General features: G+C 41.0%; 1 protein-coding gene across 3 annotated transcripts; it reads left to right on the top strand.

The window, feature by feature from the left end:
- Nucleotides 1-782: 782 nt before the first annotated feature.
- LOC111156951 (ribosomal protein S3A) lies at nt 783-5,008 on the top strand. Of its 3 annotated transcripts, none has more exons than XM_022518125.1 (6): nt 783-1,018; nt 1,758-1,861; nt 2,223-2,410; nt 3,769-3,977; nt 4,552-4,661; nt 4,836-5,008. In XM_022518125.1, exons 1-6 carry the CDS (start codon nt 957-959, stop codon nt 4,955-4,957), a joined length of 795 nt encoding a protein of 264 aa, XP_022373833.1. In that variant the 5' UTR covers nt 783-956; the 3' UTR covers nt 4,958-5,008. The 3 variants fall into 3 exon arrangements, with proteins under 3 accessions (XP_022373833.1, XP_022373842.1, XP_022373850.1); XM_022518134.1 differs by having other exon boundaries at nt 919-1,018; nt 4,552-4,589; nt 4,844-5,008; XM_022518142.1 differs by having other exon boundaries at nt 939-1,018; nt 2,223-2,297; nt 3,905-3,977.
- The last annotated feature ends 9,112 nt before the right edge of the window (nt 5,009-14,120 follow it).

Genomic DNA, 14,120 nt, shown 5'->3' with positions numbered 1-14,120 from the left:
ACCTCTGGCTGAGTACCAGGCCTGTATGGGCCAGCTTTCCAGGGGCTGCACTACTTGAAGCTGTGAGCCTCATCTAACCAGGATGTATTCTGTTAAAACCCTAGAATTAAAAAGACTTTTTTTGCATCAGTTGCAGAAAAATGAAGTTTGGTGATTTTCAGCTCTTCTTGAAAAGTTAAAGTATCTTTAATTTTGTAAATTAAAGTGGAATCATAGTGGAATCATAGACAGTGGAATCATAGTTCCTCAAGGAAACAATCACATTAACTTCGTTTTAATGTATAATAAACCGAAAGAAAAGTACACAAGTGTGTAACTTGATGTTCACAAGTGAACATTCCCCACTAACCAGCAATCCTATCAACATGCGGAACACTACCAGTATCTCTAAAGTTATTTAATACTACTTATTCAAATCCTACTAACTTATTTAATCCTACTAACAACCTTATGAAGCAGATTATATTACTATCTCCTTTTTAAATACGAGGAAACTGAAGCACAGACAAGTCACCAGGCTAAATATTGAAACTAGCATTTGAACCTGGATCTGCTGTCTGATTCTGAATCCCACACTCTCCAGAAGGAAAGAGCGAACCGGTAAGTTCTTTTTTAACAAGGTGGAAAGTCGGCTTCCTGCCACCGACACTTACTTCCGGGCGTCAGAGCCACGAAAACCACACACAACCACTGGCTCATACCTGAGGCCGCCAGCGCCAGCGCCCGCCCCTCCCGAGCGCTGCGTCCTGGAGAGCCGCCCGCGGCGTGCTGCGCAGTCTCCACACACGTGAGGGCGCTGTCGCAGCTTCAGCCGGAGTTCGTCTTTCTGTTGTCGCGATATCTTTGACGCCGGAAAAACGCAAGACCCAAGGTCCCGTAGATGGCACGCCTCTCCCAGTACGCCTAAGTTCTCGCGTGAATTTTACTTCCGCCCTTTTGGCTCCCTGAGCAGCGCCATGGCGGTCGGCAAGAACAAGCGCCTTACGAAAGGCGGCAAAAAGGGAGCCAAGAAGAAAGTGTAAGTGTCTCTTGTCCTGGCCCCCATCTTTTTGGGGTCATGCTGGGCTCGGCAGGCGGGTTCTGGATGGCGGTGTGAGCCGGATGGTGAGGATGTCAAGTGGATTGCGAGGGCCGTGCGGAGTTGGTAAACTCAGAACGGCGGCCTGGGGGGTATGGGGGCTGCATCGCTACGGGCTGGCTTCTTTCGTTTGGCCTTCCGGGCCTTGTGCGCCCGCTTTTGAGCTGAATTGCGGATGCTCTTTGGGGCTTGGGTGTTTCGTGTTGTGGGCTCCTTGGCCTTGTAAATTTCACGGGTAGTCGATGGTACTACTCCCGAGAGCTTGTTCACCCGAGACCCCGCATCTCGTCCTCTGTTTGGGCCAGGTGGGACCCATGGAGTTCCTTTTGGGTTCATGTGAGTCCTTGCAGAGCCGGGGCTACCACTACGTGTCTTCATGCACCAGGAAGGTTCAAGAGACGTGCATGTAACTTGGAGGCAATGCTGCTTGTGAAGCCGAAGAACGATGGGGTGGGGAGTGTGTACATTTATGGCATAACTTTTCGGTGTCCGGTCTGTGTACAGTGAAGTAGACAGTGGGAAGAGCTAGGTTTGCACCTCACTGAAGGGAGTAGGTTCTTAGACTCCAGTTGCTTACATGCCAGTTAGTCATTTATGATCCTTAGAATGAGGAAAGTTTTAAAAACTCAATAAGAATTACGTGATATGCGATAAAACTAACTTGTTTTTTAAAATACAGGGTTGATCCATTTTCTAAGAAAGATTGGTATGATGTGAAAGCACCAGCTATGTTCAATATAAGAAATATTGGAAAAACATTAGTCACAAGAACTCAAGGAACCAGTGAGTATTTTCTCGTTTTGTATTTTTTTTTTTTTTTTTTTTAAATAGGTCTGCTGGTGGGAGAACTAAGTAGAAATAGCTCTTGGTCGCTGCTTTGGCCACGGTGGTGCTTGTTTGGTACAACACTTGGGGAAGGAAGGTGGTGCTTTTAGAATTACTAAGAAAATGTGCTTAGGTATTATTGAGTTTCTTGTGAGGATTGTCAGTAAGTCATTGGTGTGCACATGGAATTTGGCTAACAAGAGTTAGGGTCTTTATAATTTACATTAACTTTCTGAGTTCAACTTTATGCATGAATATGCTTGGCTGGCTTGACTTTATGTGGTTCCTAATGATAATAAGATAATTTATTGTTTTCTAGAAATCGCATCTGATGGCCTCAAGGGTCGTGTTTTTGAAGTGAGTCTTGCCGATCTGCAGAATGATGAAGTTGCATTTAGAAAATTCAAGCTAATTACTGAGGATGTTCAGGGCAAAAACTGCCTGACCAATTTCCACGGCATGGATCTTACCCGGGACAAAATGTGCTCCATGGTCAAAAAATGGCAGGTGAGAACAGAAGTTCCTTAGTGCATGGTGTTCTAGCGTCAGGATGACGCTAGAACAGGATGCCCTGTTAGGAAAAGAAGGAACATACGTGATTGAAGTAGATTATGTTTCAAATCCATGACGTTTTGTAGCTTTTATCGAGTGCTGACTCTGGGATTGGCACTCTTGAACTTGAGTAAAGCGGTGAGTGAGCCATGATCATCCTATTTAACTGGAGTTCAAGATTTATTTATTATCTTTTTTTCCAAGTTTTAAAATTGGGTTATCAGAGTTGCTAAGAGTGGCAAAGCTTCCTGTGAGGTTGGAATCTTTGCTCAATTTCCCAATTGTGTTCTCTTTGGCAAGTAACTTTAAAGCTTGCTGGGCTTTGATTCCTTTATCTAAAATGATATGTAGGTAAGAGTATCACTTCTTGGGAGTTACAAAGATGAAATAAAAGCGCCATGAAAACATGCTTACACACAGAACTTGTGCATAATGCACAATGCTTTGACACAAAGCATTTAGAAGGCATTGTTATTACAGGAAATAATTACATTGGTTCAGATGTGTTTGGCTAACCATTCAGTTTTGGGATGTTTTGTATATGGGAATGAATGATGACAAGATGTTTCGGTCCCAAATGATACATATTGATTACACCGTTACATTTATTTCTGACATTCCCTGAAGGTTTTATGGTTGAATTTCTGGAAATACTCTAACGTCCTTTCGCTATAAGTGTATTACTCATTTTTTAAACTAAAGTATACAATTTACAAAATGCAGAGGCAGTATTTGTTTTTGTTGCTACCTAAGGTAGGTTTCATTTTTTTTACTTGAGGCAAAAATATGAGTAGTTAGTGGATTACTTATTAACATTTTAGCTGTGAAATTAAATATTTAATCATCATCACACTTTAGTTTGGAACAAAAGTTACATTTAAAAATATGCATTTAGTGTTGTAGCAGTATTTCACCTATTCAGACAATACCTTTTTAAAAAGAATGACCTAAGTGTAGACTAGAGTCTCAGAACGGGTTTTCTTAGATATAGAGGTATATAGTTGATTGGTGGGGAAAAAATCTGGCATGTAAAAGAAACAGGGGGCTGGATGCTGCTGAGATTGGGATAGAAGTGTTCACCTAGGGAAGAGTGTTGAGAGGACTTGGTATTTATTTAATTAGACATGAAGGGTAGTAAGATTTTGGAGTAACTGGGTAAGTTCACTTCAAGGAAGTTAATTCTGTAAATTAGGCGCGTAGTTTGTATGATGATCATGTACTTGATATTTCTAGCATTTTTATATTAGAGTTTGAGAGCTATAAATTAATAGCATTAAAACCTGGTACATCTGACAATATCTTTTTTTTACTAGACCATGATTGAAGCTCATGTTGATGTCAAGACTACCGATGGTTATTTGCTTCGTCTATTTTGTGTTGGTTTTACTAAAAAACGCAATAATCAGATTCGGAAGACCTCTTACGCTCAGCATCAACAGGTCCGCCAAATTCGGAAAAAGATGATGGAGATCATGACCCGAGAGGTTCAGACAAATGACTTGAAAGAAGTGGTCAATAAATTGTAAGTGTGTGTTTTCCTCATACCTCATAACCTTGAATCTCTTCTTATCCCTCTGATGGACTTCTTAGACCTGTGTTCAAATCCTGTCTGTGAAACTGTCTGGCTATATGTCCCTTAAAATATTTAATATTTAAGTGCTCAGTAAATATGATTTTTTTTTTATCCTTATTTTAATGAAGCAATCTCATAGTGAGACCTGAAGTATAGGAAATGTTTTTGTCTTAATTAGAAAAAATACTGAAAAGGCTAAACTTTTTCCACTGTCAGTGATGTATGGGAATAGATGATGACAAGGTGTTTCGGTCCCAGATGATGTCCACTGATAAAACTGTTAACATTTTTCTGATGTTCCCATGCAGTTGGCTTAAGAGGGTAGAATAGAAAAGGCAGAAAGATCAAATGCTAACTTTCTTACTAACTGGCTGTATAATTTAGGTCATTTAACCTCTACCCTTAAAAGGACTGTCTTACAAGACTGTCTTATTAAGAGGACTGTCCTACAAGAGGATTTGAGTGGATTAAATGAGGTGGGTATTAATGTGTATGTATTTATCCTTTCTTTACTGGTTTGCAGGATTCCAGACAGCATTGGAAAAGATATAGAAAAAGCTTGTCAGTCTATTTATCCACTCCATGATGTCTTCGTTAGAAAAGTAAAAATGCTGAAGAAGCCCAAGTTTGAATGTAAGTTAAAAGGTCATAGGATTCCTGAGAAAAATAATGTGTGGCAAGATATATTGGTGTCTTGTTTTTTTGAGTCCAGATGATATATTTTTTTTCTGTCCTGCGTATAGAGTATTGAAGACATTGTTTTAAGAAAATGGTGTGCTATAAAAATTCTTTCTTTCTTTCTTTTAGTGGGAAAGCTCATGGAGCTTCATGGTGAAGGTAGTAGTTCTGGAAAAGCTACCGGGGATGAGACCGGTGCTAAAGTGGAACGAGCTGATGGATATGAGCCACCAGTCCAAGAATCTGTTTAAAATTCAGACATTCAATGGTGACAAATAAAAAATCTTATTTGTGATGTTTAATTTCTGATGATTCTTTTTAAATAATGTAGGCTTGGTGAATCAGATACTCTGAACTGATGATGATGCGAACTTTTCTGAACTGTTGAATGGATTTTATCCATTGCTCTGCGTTACTAAATAGCTGCAAAAGGTGATCCATTTTAAGTTGTAGTGATCTGGATGGAAGTACTATAGAGGGGTAATAAAAGGAAATCTTTCCTTTTTTTAACATGGTGTATGTTTTATATGTTTTTTTTTTTTTCTTTTTTCAGGTTTTGTTTGTTTATTTGACAGAACACAGGCAGGGGGAGCAGCAGAGGCAGGGGGAGAAGCAGGCTCCCTGCTGAGCAAGGAGTCTGACCTGGGACTTAGTCCCAGGACCTTGGGATGACCTGAGCGGAAGGCAGACGCTTAACTGTATGAGCCACCCAGGCATCCCTTAAATGGTTCTTGAACCATCTGGAAGGCTTGTTAAAATAATGGCAGGGCCCTGCCCCAGAGCTTCTGATACACTGATTGCAGTGTGAGACCTGAAAACTTACCCTTTTTTTGAAATTTGAATTAACAAAGTTTCCAGGTGATAGTGATGGCCAGGGACCATACTTGGAGAACCACTATGCTAGACTGATTGAATAATGGGAAGAGCCCGTTAACTTTTATTTTTTAATCTAAATGATTTTTTCCCTAAAACCGCAAAATGTCATACTGTGTACTAGTACTGGTAGTTGAACTTGGCTAGAGAAATTGGTTGTTGATACCTGTTAATAAGTGGGTATTTGATGTTGCACACTAGCCAGTAATTCCTCCTCTACTGTTTACCCATTCTTTTCTGTAGTCCTGCTCACCTCCAACTTTTTCATTTTCAATCAGCTGATGACCTTAAAATCATTAGAAGAGTTTAAAGTAGATGAGAGAAAAGAACTTGACAAATTCCCAATCTGCCATGTATGTATATAGTGGCATTTTTGCCTTCCCTCTTGGTTAATCAAGCTCATGGCTTTAGCAGTTTTTACCTTTATTGGTATTTATTTGACCATTCCCTTCCATCAGCATACATTCTGAAGTCTACCCTTCCAGGTGGCACCCTACCTAAACCCCTTGTAGAGCAAAGCTCAAAAAAGTTGACAATACATGCTTTTTCTTGGAAAGTGAGTAGTTTTTTGTTTGATGTTTGAGTAAACCATTTTCATTGTATCTTAATTTTACTTTTAAAATTACCCAATTAGACACATCCACAAGCTGTTGGCTGTGAAAGTTACAGTGACTTCGTTGCTAAGTCTAAATGGTCTATTTATGACCTTTTATGTGCCTCTAGTGGCATTTGACAGTTGATTTTCTTTGAGAATCTTAAAAAGATTTCCTCCCATGTCAGTAGCCATTACTAGTTCATCTCAGACTTGTTGGAGAGGTGTAGGGCTTAGTCCTTGGATAGTTATCAATACTCTCCCTAGATATTATTCAATATATTAAACTGACTTCCAGATTTTTTATTTCTAGACTGTACCTTTCTTCGAACTGTAGGTTTGTCTATCCAACTGCTTACTTGATATCTTTACTTGGATAGAGAATAGGCATTTCATCTTTGACAGGTCTAAAATGGTATTCTGGATCCTAACAGTTTAAACTACTCTTAGGTTTTAGGCCAAAATCTTCTGGTCATCCTTGACAATTCAGTTTATTCAAAATATATCTGGAATCTCACTATTTCTTAACCAACTCCATTGCGATCACTTTTGTCATCATTACTAACCATACTGTTACTGCCCATGGTCTGTTCACTCAAGGCCCAAATTGGAATTGTCCCTGACCTCTTCTTACCATTCCTTAACATTTGTAGCCAGATTGCCCTCACTATTCCTGGATGGGCGAGGTACATTGTTAACCTTAAGGATTTGGCACTTGTTCTTCCTGTGCTTGGAATGCTCTCTCCTTAAATGTCAGAGAGCTTGCTCCTTAACCTCTAAGTCTCTAAGACCCCCTTGATGGGCTTGGCCTATTAGAAATTGTGCCATATCCTCCAGCATTCCCAATTTCCCATTAAACTTTTTTCTGTAGTTTTGTGTCTACTAGAATATTCCATGAGGATTGCTCTATGGGCTTGTTCACCACTATACCTCTAGTGCCTAAGAGTTCAGTGTTTGTTGAAAAAGGAATGAATGCTGTTCCTATTAATACCCTATAGTGAAGTAAATGTTTTCAGTGAAAAACATTAGTTGTACATTTGGATCTCAAATACAGGGACTTCCTTTCCAGGGCGGACAAGTTAGGTCTAAAAAGAGGTTACTGAGAGTAGGGTTCAGGAATTGAGTTAAATGGTTTTTATCGGTGTTAATCAGTAGTCAAGCTCCAATCTGCTACATCTATATAGGGCTTGGCATAGCTCTGTTTTATCTTAAGGGTTCATTTGAAAATGGTTCAGAAACAATATGTGATTGGATTTTTTAAAATGGTTCAGTCGAAATCAGTTTGATGATGGGTTTAATTAAGTTACATTCTTGGCCAGCTTGAAGGTGGGTAACTTCCAACCAGTGGAAAATATGTAAAGGGTAATTGTGTTACCTGTTTCTCCTTTAAATTTTATAAACTTAATACATAGATCCTAAGTGTTTACACATGGCTTTTCTCTACTTGACTCTAATTGGAACAATTTCACTTTGGTCTTTCTTGGAAAACAGCTGCTGTAAGCAGGGATACAGGAACCTTCAAAAACAAGCTACTGGAGAGCTTTGTGTTCAGGCATGATTGGGTTAGGCAGTAAACCTAACAGGTGACCTTAAACTGGCTTTTGCCCTTTTTTTTAAAGTGGCTTTTGCTTCTGAATGTGTACAGTTGAGAGGTATTTGAAAGTGTGTACTAATGTGGGAAAAAAAATGCTTGGAAGAGTATCCTAGATAATTTGGGTGCACATTATGTAATTCTGCAGGTTTTTAACTGGAAAAACGAGGCAGAAGATTGGGGTAATGGAGCGTGAGGATTCTGCTTTGTTACTTGCTTTGAAGGGGAAAGGGCCATAGGCCAAGGGAAGTGGGTGGCACCTGAAAGCTGGAAAAGACATGGACATAATCATGTCACAATGGTATGATAGAATGTGACATCATTATTCATCCCACGTTGCATGCACAGTTGTCTTACCACCACCAATGTAAATTATTGGACAGTTTTTTAAAGAATGTGACATGGCCTGCTAATTTTTAAGATTTGTTTTTAAAGAGAATGCACATGTGCAAGTGGGGAGAGAGGCAGAGGAGGGAAAGGGAGAGGTTCTGAAGCCAACTCAGCACTAAAGCACTGAGTCACAGCTGGACATGGGGCTCAGCTCACCACCTGAGCCAGAACCAAGAGTTGAATGCTAAACTGACGGAACCGCCCCAGAGCCCTGGCACACTAAATTCTTACAACTGGCCTGACATTGCTTGAGCGCACAGCCATTACTTATATTCTCCCTCTTAGGCCTTAACGTAGTTTCATTGCTACAAGTATGTATATCCTTATTGCCCACTTCCAGTTCTTGCATTGATAGCTATGTAGTTAAATTTGTTTGAAGCTTGTCCTCTGGTCATTTCCTCTGGAAGTTCTCATGGCATTATTTTCTGAATTTTTGCATGTTTAGTATAGTTTGTGTCTTTATTCCTGAAAGTAGCTTTTACTGTTTTTTTTCTTTGAGCATCTTAAATATGCTCCTGCATTTTCCTCTGCCATTAAACATTACATTGCTAATGAAGGTCTGATGAGAATTTTTCTAATTTTCTTTCCCTTTTAAGTCCCTTTCTGTTTTGGCTAGAAGTCCAGAGATTTTTTTTTTTTTTTTAATCTAGTGAGTTTATAAAATATATCTTGGTAGTTGTTCTGACTGAATAGTCTCAGGTATGCAGTATACTCTGTAAATATGTAATTTCAATTCTTTTTGGAGGCAGAATTTTCATAAATTAAGGTTGTTAGCATTTGTTCTGTTCCCTTGATTGGTTTCCTTTATTGGGACTTCTTTGCCTGTGATTTCCTGGCAGCTGTTGTAGTGCCTAACTATCCATGTGATAAACTCCTTAGGTTGTATTTTTGTAGGATGTGTTGGCTAATACTGCCCATGGGCTGTGTCTGGCCAGTGTCTGTTTTTTGATGGCCTGCAAGCTAAGAATGGCTTTTCCATTTTCATATGGCTGAAAAAAAAAAGTTATTATATGTGAAAATGACATGAAATTCAAATCTCAGTATACACAGAGTTTACCTGGAACACAGCTACACATTGAGTTTTAGGTACCGTCAGTCACTGCCTCTGGCCCTGCAGTGGCTGAGTTGAGTAGTTGGGACAGACCAGCTGTGGCACACTCATTGCTTCACACTAAGAGGCAGCACAGTGCACACTGCAGCAACACAGTAACAACTGTTTTCTATCACCTACCCGAAAAGACCCCTTTGAAAGCGCAAGACATAAAATCTCATTACAAATCAGCATTTATAGATGAACACTGGCAGTTTACGGAGATTGCTGACTTGAACACTAAGGGAAATGTTACCCCCAACCCCCAAAGGAAGAACTTCTATTACTAAACTATTACTAAAAAAATTTACTCAGGGCGCCTGGGTGGCTCAGTGGGTTAAAGCCTCTGCCTTGGGCTCAGGTCATGATCCCAGGGCCCTGGGATTGAGCCCCAAATCAGTTTCTCTACTCGTCGGGGAGCCTGCTTCCTCCTCTCTCTGCCTGCCTCTCTGCGTACTTGTGATCTCTGTCAAATAAAATGTTAAAAAAAATACTCAACTGTTACAGCTTCTACTTAAAATTTTTGCAGGATTTTGTTTCTGCTCATTATGCCTACATAGTATCCTCAGTTTTGCTCCTTGGCCCCTTATAGAAAAAGCATACTGACACCTGCTATAAAAAAAATAAAACATTCAAATTAACTGACAGGGTTTGGGCAAAAGTTGCAACGGAGAAAAAAAATTATACTTGCAGAATAAGTGTGTATGTGTGCGCACGCGCGTACTTCTGGATCAGTCCAGCATACTACTGTATATTCTGCTAAGGCTGAGATAGATGTATACATGCTTGTGCTATAAATGCTTGTAAAGTTTCAAAGATTTTCCCATCCAGGGTACTGCTACTTTTATAAAGTGTTAATAGGACAAACTCCCCTGCCATTCACCACCAGTGGGTGGGCTAGGATTTAACACAAGGGCCTCTACCCTTCGGTGGCCAGTATCTTCACTCTGTAGATGTCCTATTAGTTGGTAAGGCAGGATCCTTAATCTCCTAGGCCTTGACTAGTTTTTATCAGCCTTCTAACAGGGATGTTTGAAAAACCAATAAAATTCAGGGACCTGCTCACCAAGTAGTTTCTTGGGACTGCGTGGGTGGATTTAGAATATTTAATCCCTTTAGTAATCAAGGCAGGTCTCTTGACCTGCTACAAAGGAGGCCCAACTCCCTGGAGGCTTTGGGTATTGGAGAAAGCATACATCTCAGTAAGTGGGCCTTTCCGGTCAAGTAAAAATGGCAGCAGCTTTAGCATCTTCATTTTGCATGAGGTTGTGACAGTTACTCTTGGGAATCCGTGTCTCCCAACCCATTGGCTGAAGCCTAGCTGCCAGCTCATGGGGGCCCTCACTTCATAGAGATCCCCTAAATACACACTCTCAAGCACTGGTGGCTCAGCCAAGCTGCAAGCTGATGGTACTCATTACGCTATGTGGAACTAAAGGAAGCGGTCACTGCTCAGTGCACTGAGGCAGTTCTCACAGACCTGCCAATCCATCCCTTGATCAAGTCCCCTTTGCTGACTCTTTGCCCACGGCCTAGCCATCTGGTCTGCCACTTTAAAGACTCTATTCAGGCAGATTAAAAACATCCCTCTTTTAGGGCTGTGAATTGTGGGAACAAATTGCAGCTATTGGTTGGGCCATCTGGTAAAGGCCAGCTCTGACACGACCTAGTAGAATCAAACTACTGATCAAGCCTGCACCACCTGGATTGCCACCACACACGGCAACACGTTCACCATTAAGGGCTGTGCACACAGCAAGGAACTCTCGTGCATGCCAGATGTGTGACTCCTGCCAAAAGCTGGCCCATGTGTCCCGAGGTGAATGAAGGCACAGACTACTGACAGGCTGACTCCACTGGACTATGCTGCCACCACTCAGGGCAACTGATGGTTATGATGTTGCTGTTCCACTCTGATCATCTGACCATACAACTGTAGCCCTTGAAACTAATATCATACGTGCCATGTTCTTAGCTTTCCAGACCACTTGCGATCTGACGTTGGGCCACTTTTGTCACAAAGGCCACTTAGCAGAGTATCTGAAGGATATCTCATGGCTAGCATCGCTGGGCATTGGGAACAGGTTTTTGATTCTACCACCCTCACTTTCTCCTGGTTCTACATACCTGAGTAAGGTAGTTAGGGGTCACAGAATATGGCAGTCCCCAGAAAAGGATCGTCTCTTGGTTGCCTTCTGGGTGATAATCAGGACAAAAGATCTGGGTGAAAGTGGGGATGATTGGAGAAAAGATGAAATTAACGTCTCCTCCGGCATCGGAGGAGAAAACACCTTAGATCCTAGGAGGGAGGGCAGCGCAGCAATTAATGTACTCTTTGTTACCTAGATCATTCTCAGTCTTGGCACTGTTAATATTTTAGGCTAGAAAATTCAGTGTTGTGAAGGGCTGTTTTGTGCATTGTGGGATGGTCAGCAGTATCACTTGCCTCAGCCCACTAGATGCCAGTAGCTCCTCTCCCTTAATTGTGACAATAATGACATTGGACATTGCCAAATAGCCAAAAAAATTGCTCCCAGTTGAGAACAGCTAACCTTAATCTAAAACTCCTACCCAAATCATGTGGCAGTTGCAGCTAACAGTCTGACCTGCTCCTGGGTTTCTCATCTGTGTCCATGTGTCAAAAAAACAAGAAAACTCGTATAGACATGTATGGCCCTGAACTATTCTGCTATGCCTGATGCCATCAACCGCAGCTCCCAAATGCAAATGTGTACAAACTGGCAGATCAACACAACCTTGATCTGATCTGGTTGATCACCTGCTTTTGACGTCTGAGTGGCTTTCAGTTAATGCCAAAAATGGCAACTGGAGCTGCAACTATTTGGTGACGCTGTCCCTGTGACTTAAACCAATGTGATGATAATCCCAATCACGCCTGACAGCAAAATCTGAAGTGAAGTTACCTTTGCCCTTTTGGTTGTATTTCTGGCTGGGGGAAAAGAAATGGGTCACGTCCCCTGGAGACAGGGGTTGCTTTTTGCCCACCTACTCCCCTGTAATGATTGACAATGACACCAAAGACGAGCAGATCAGTTGAAACTCATTTGCACAGTTTCCAATGAATGAAGGCCTGGCCTTAGAATCAATCATGGCTGCCTCAATAAGAGCTACTGCTACTCTCTTGGGCTTATTCACAGTTGGTTATGTGTAGAGGGAATGAGATCAATACCACACGTTGGCTTCATCTGTTGCTTCAAGTCTAACTGATGACAGTCTTAGCTATGTGCTGTGAGATTCTAACCTCTGTTGATTAACCAGAGTGGTTGATGGAGAAGCATATTCATATAAAAATTCAAATTTGGCTATGAATGTGTCACACTGAGCGAACTGTGAAAAGCAATCTGCTACAGAGCCCAAGTCCCTGCATGTGCTTGTTGAGTAAGCCAAAAATACAATTCTTTGCTTGCTCTTTGGGGCCATTTCTCAGGTTTGTGTTTGCATCCTTGTGGCCAATCTTGAGGGATGATGTGATGTCTCCCCCTGGAAAAAGAGCAGGCTTGCCTCCACTTACTACGCAAGTGCTAAATCTTAGTGTTCCTCTTTTGGAATGCAATCCACTATATGACGGGCCCTTTGCATTGCCTCTGTGGGATTTGAGGGGCATGGGAAACTGGAACAAATGAACATGAAGCTTTGGCTATTGGTTTGCTATGAGTAAAAAAATCCTTTCATTTCTAACCCAGGAGTCTCATGTCTTTTGCCAGCATCCATGAAATGGTGACAGGCTAACTTTTCAGCTTGTATGTTGGGTAAAATGTCAAACACTGCACAGTTCCTAATACTTTCTTCTCCTCAATTATTTTGAAGCAAATTTCAGATATTAAATGTAAATATTTCATCAGGTAAGTCTAAAACAATTCCTTAAAACAAAAACAAAAACATAACCACAATTCTATTAACATACTTCTAACTTTTAGTGATTCCTTAATAGTATTAAATATCCAGTCACACCAATTTAATTGGTGATTAATTCTCTGTTGGATATAATACTGTGATAGGCAATGCAAGTGTGAAAGCAAGGGTAGTGAGCTTCCATTTGCTAAGACCATTCACGAAGTCTACTGCAGGTATCATTAGCTCTTAGTCTGTTTGTGGAACGGTAATTATTTCTGTTCAAAAAGAAAATATAATTCACTACAGTGGCAGAAACAGACAATACAATTGGACTGTTAAAACCAAATACTGGGGCACCCCGGTGGCTCAGTGGTTAAGTGTCTGCTGGGACATGAACCCAGGGTTCTGAGATCGAGCCCTGCATCAGGCTCCCTGCTCGGTGTGGGTGTCTGCTTCTCCCTCTGCCTTTCCCCCCTGCTTGTGCTCTCTTGCTCTTTCTCAAAATAAATAATATCTTAAAAAAAAAAAAAAAGGACAAACCAAATGCTGTTAAGAAGTGGAGTAACTGGAACTCTCAAATATCACTAACGGAGTGTAAAATGGTACAAAACTTTGGAAAACAGGCAGCCTTTTTTTTTTTTTTTAAGGGAGAGCGAGTGAGCGAGCGAAGGTGAGCAGAGGGCGGGGCAGAGAATCTCAAAAGACGCCCCGCTGAGCTGGGAGCCTGACGCAGGGCTAGATCTCACAATCCTGAGATCATGACCTGAGCTGAAATCAAGAGTTGGCCACTTACCTTAAACTGAGCCACCCAGGCGCCCCAGATAGGCAGCTTTTTAATAAAATTAAATATGTTATCTATTTCACCCCTTAACAATTTTACTCCTAGATATTTATCCAGGAGAAGTGAAATCCTATGTGTGCAAAGGAGTTAAGAATGTTAATACTAGTCAACAATAAAGCTGGGGGAGGGGAATGTAGATACCAGTTTTATTCATAATAGCTAAAAACTAGAAATAAATCAAC

Source organism: Enhydra lutris, unplaced genomic scaffold, assembly GCF_002288905.1.
Source record: "Enhydra lutris kenyoni isolate GAN:26980312 unplaced genomic scaffold, ASM228890v2 scaffoldscaffold3, whole genome shotgun sequence".
In the NCBI taxonomy this organism is placed as follows: domain Eukaryota; kingdom Metazoa; phylum Chordata; class Mammalia; order Carnivora; family Mustelidae; genus Enhydra; species Enhydra lutris.
The sequence above is the reverse complement of the archived record's forward strand: the minus strand, read 5'-3'. Positions and strand labels throughout refer to the sequence as shown.

Excerpts from the sequence above, each read along its gene's own strand:
- LOC111156951 (XM_022518125.1), top strand. The coding sequence starts at position 957 with ATGGCGGTCGGCAAGAACAAGCGCCTTACGAAAGGCGGCAAAAAGGGA. Across the intron at positions 1,019-1,757 it reads AAGGGAGCCAAGAAGAAAGT|GGTTGATCCATTTTCTAAGA; the intron begins GTAAGTGTCTCT and ends TTTAAAATACAG. Across the intron at positions 3,978-4,551 it reads AAAGAAGTGGTCAATAAATT|GATTCCAGACAGCATTGGAA; the intron begins GTAAGTGTGTGT and ends ACTGGTTTGCAG.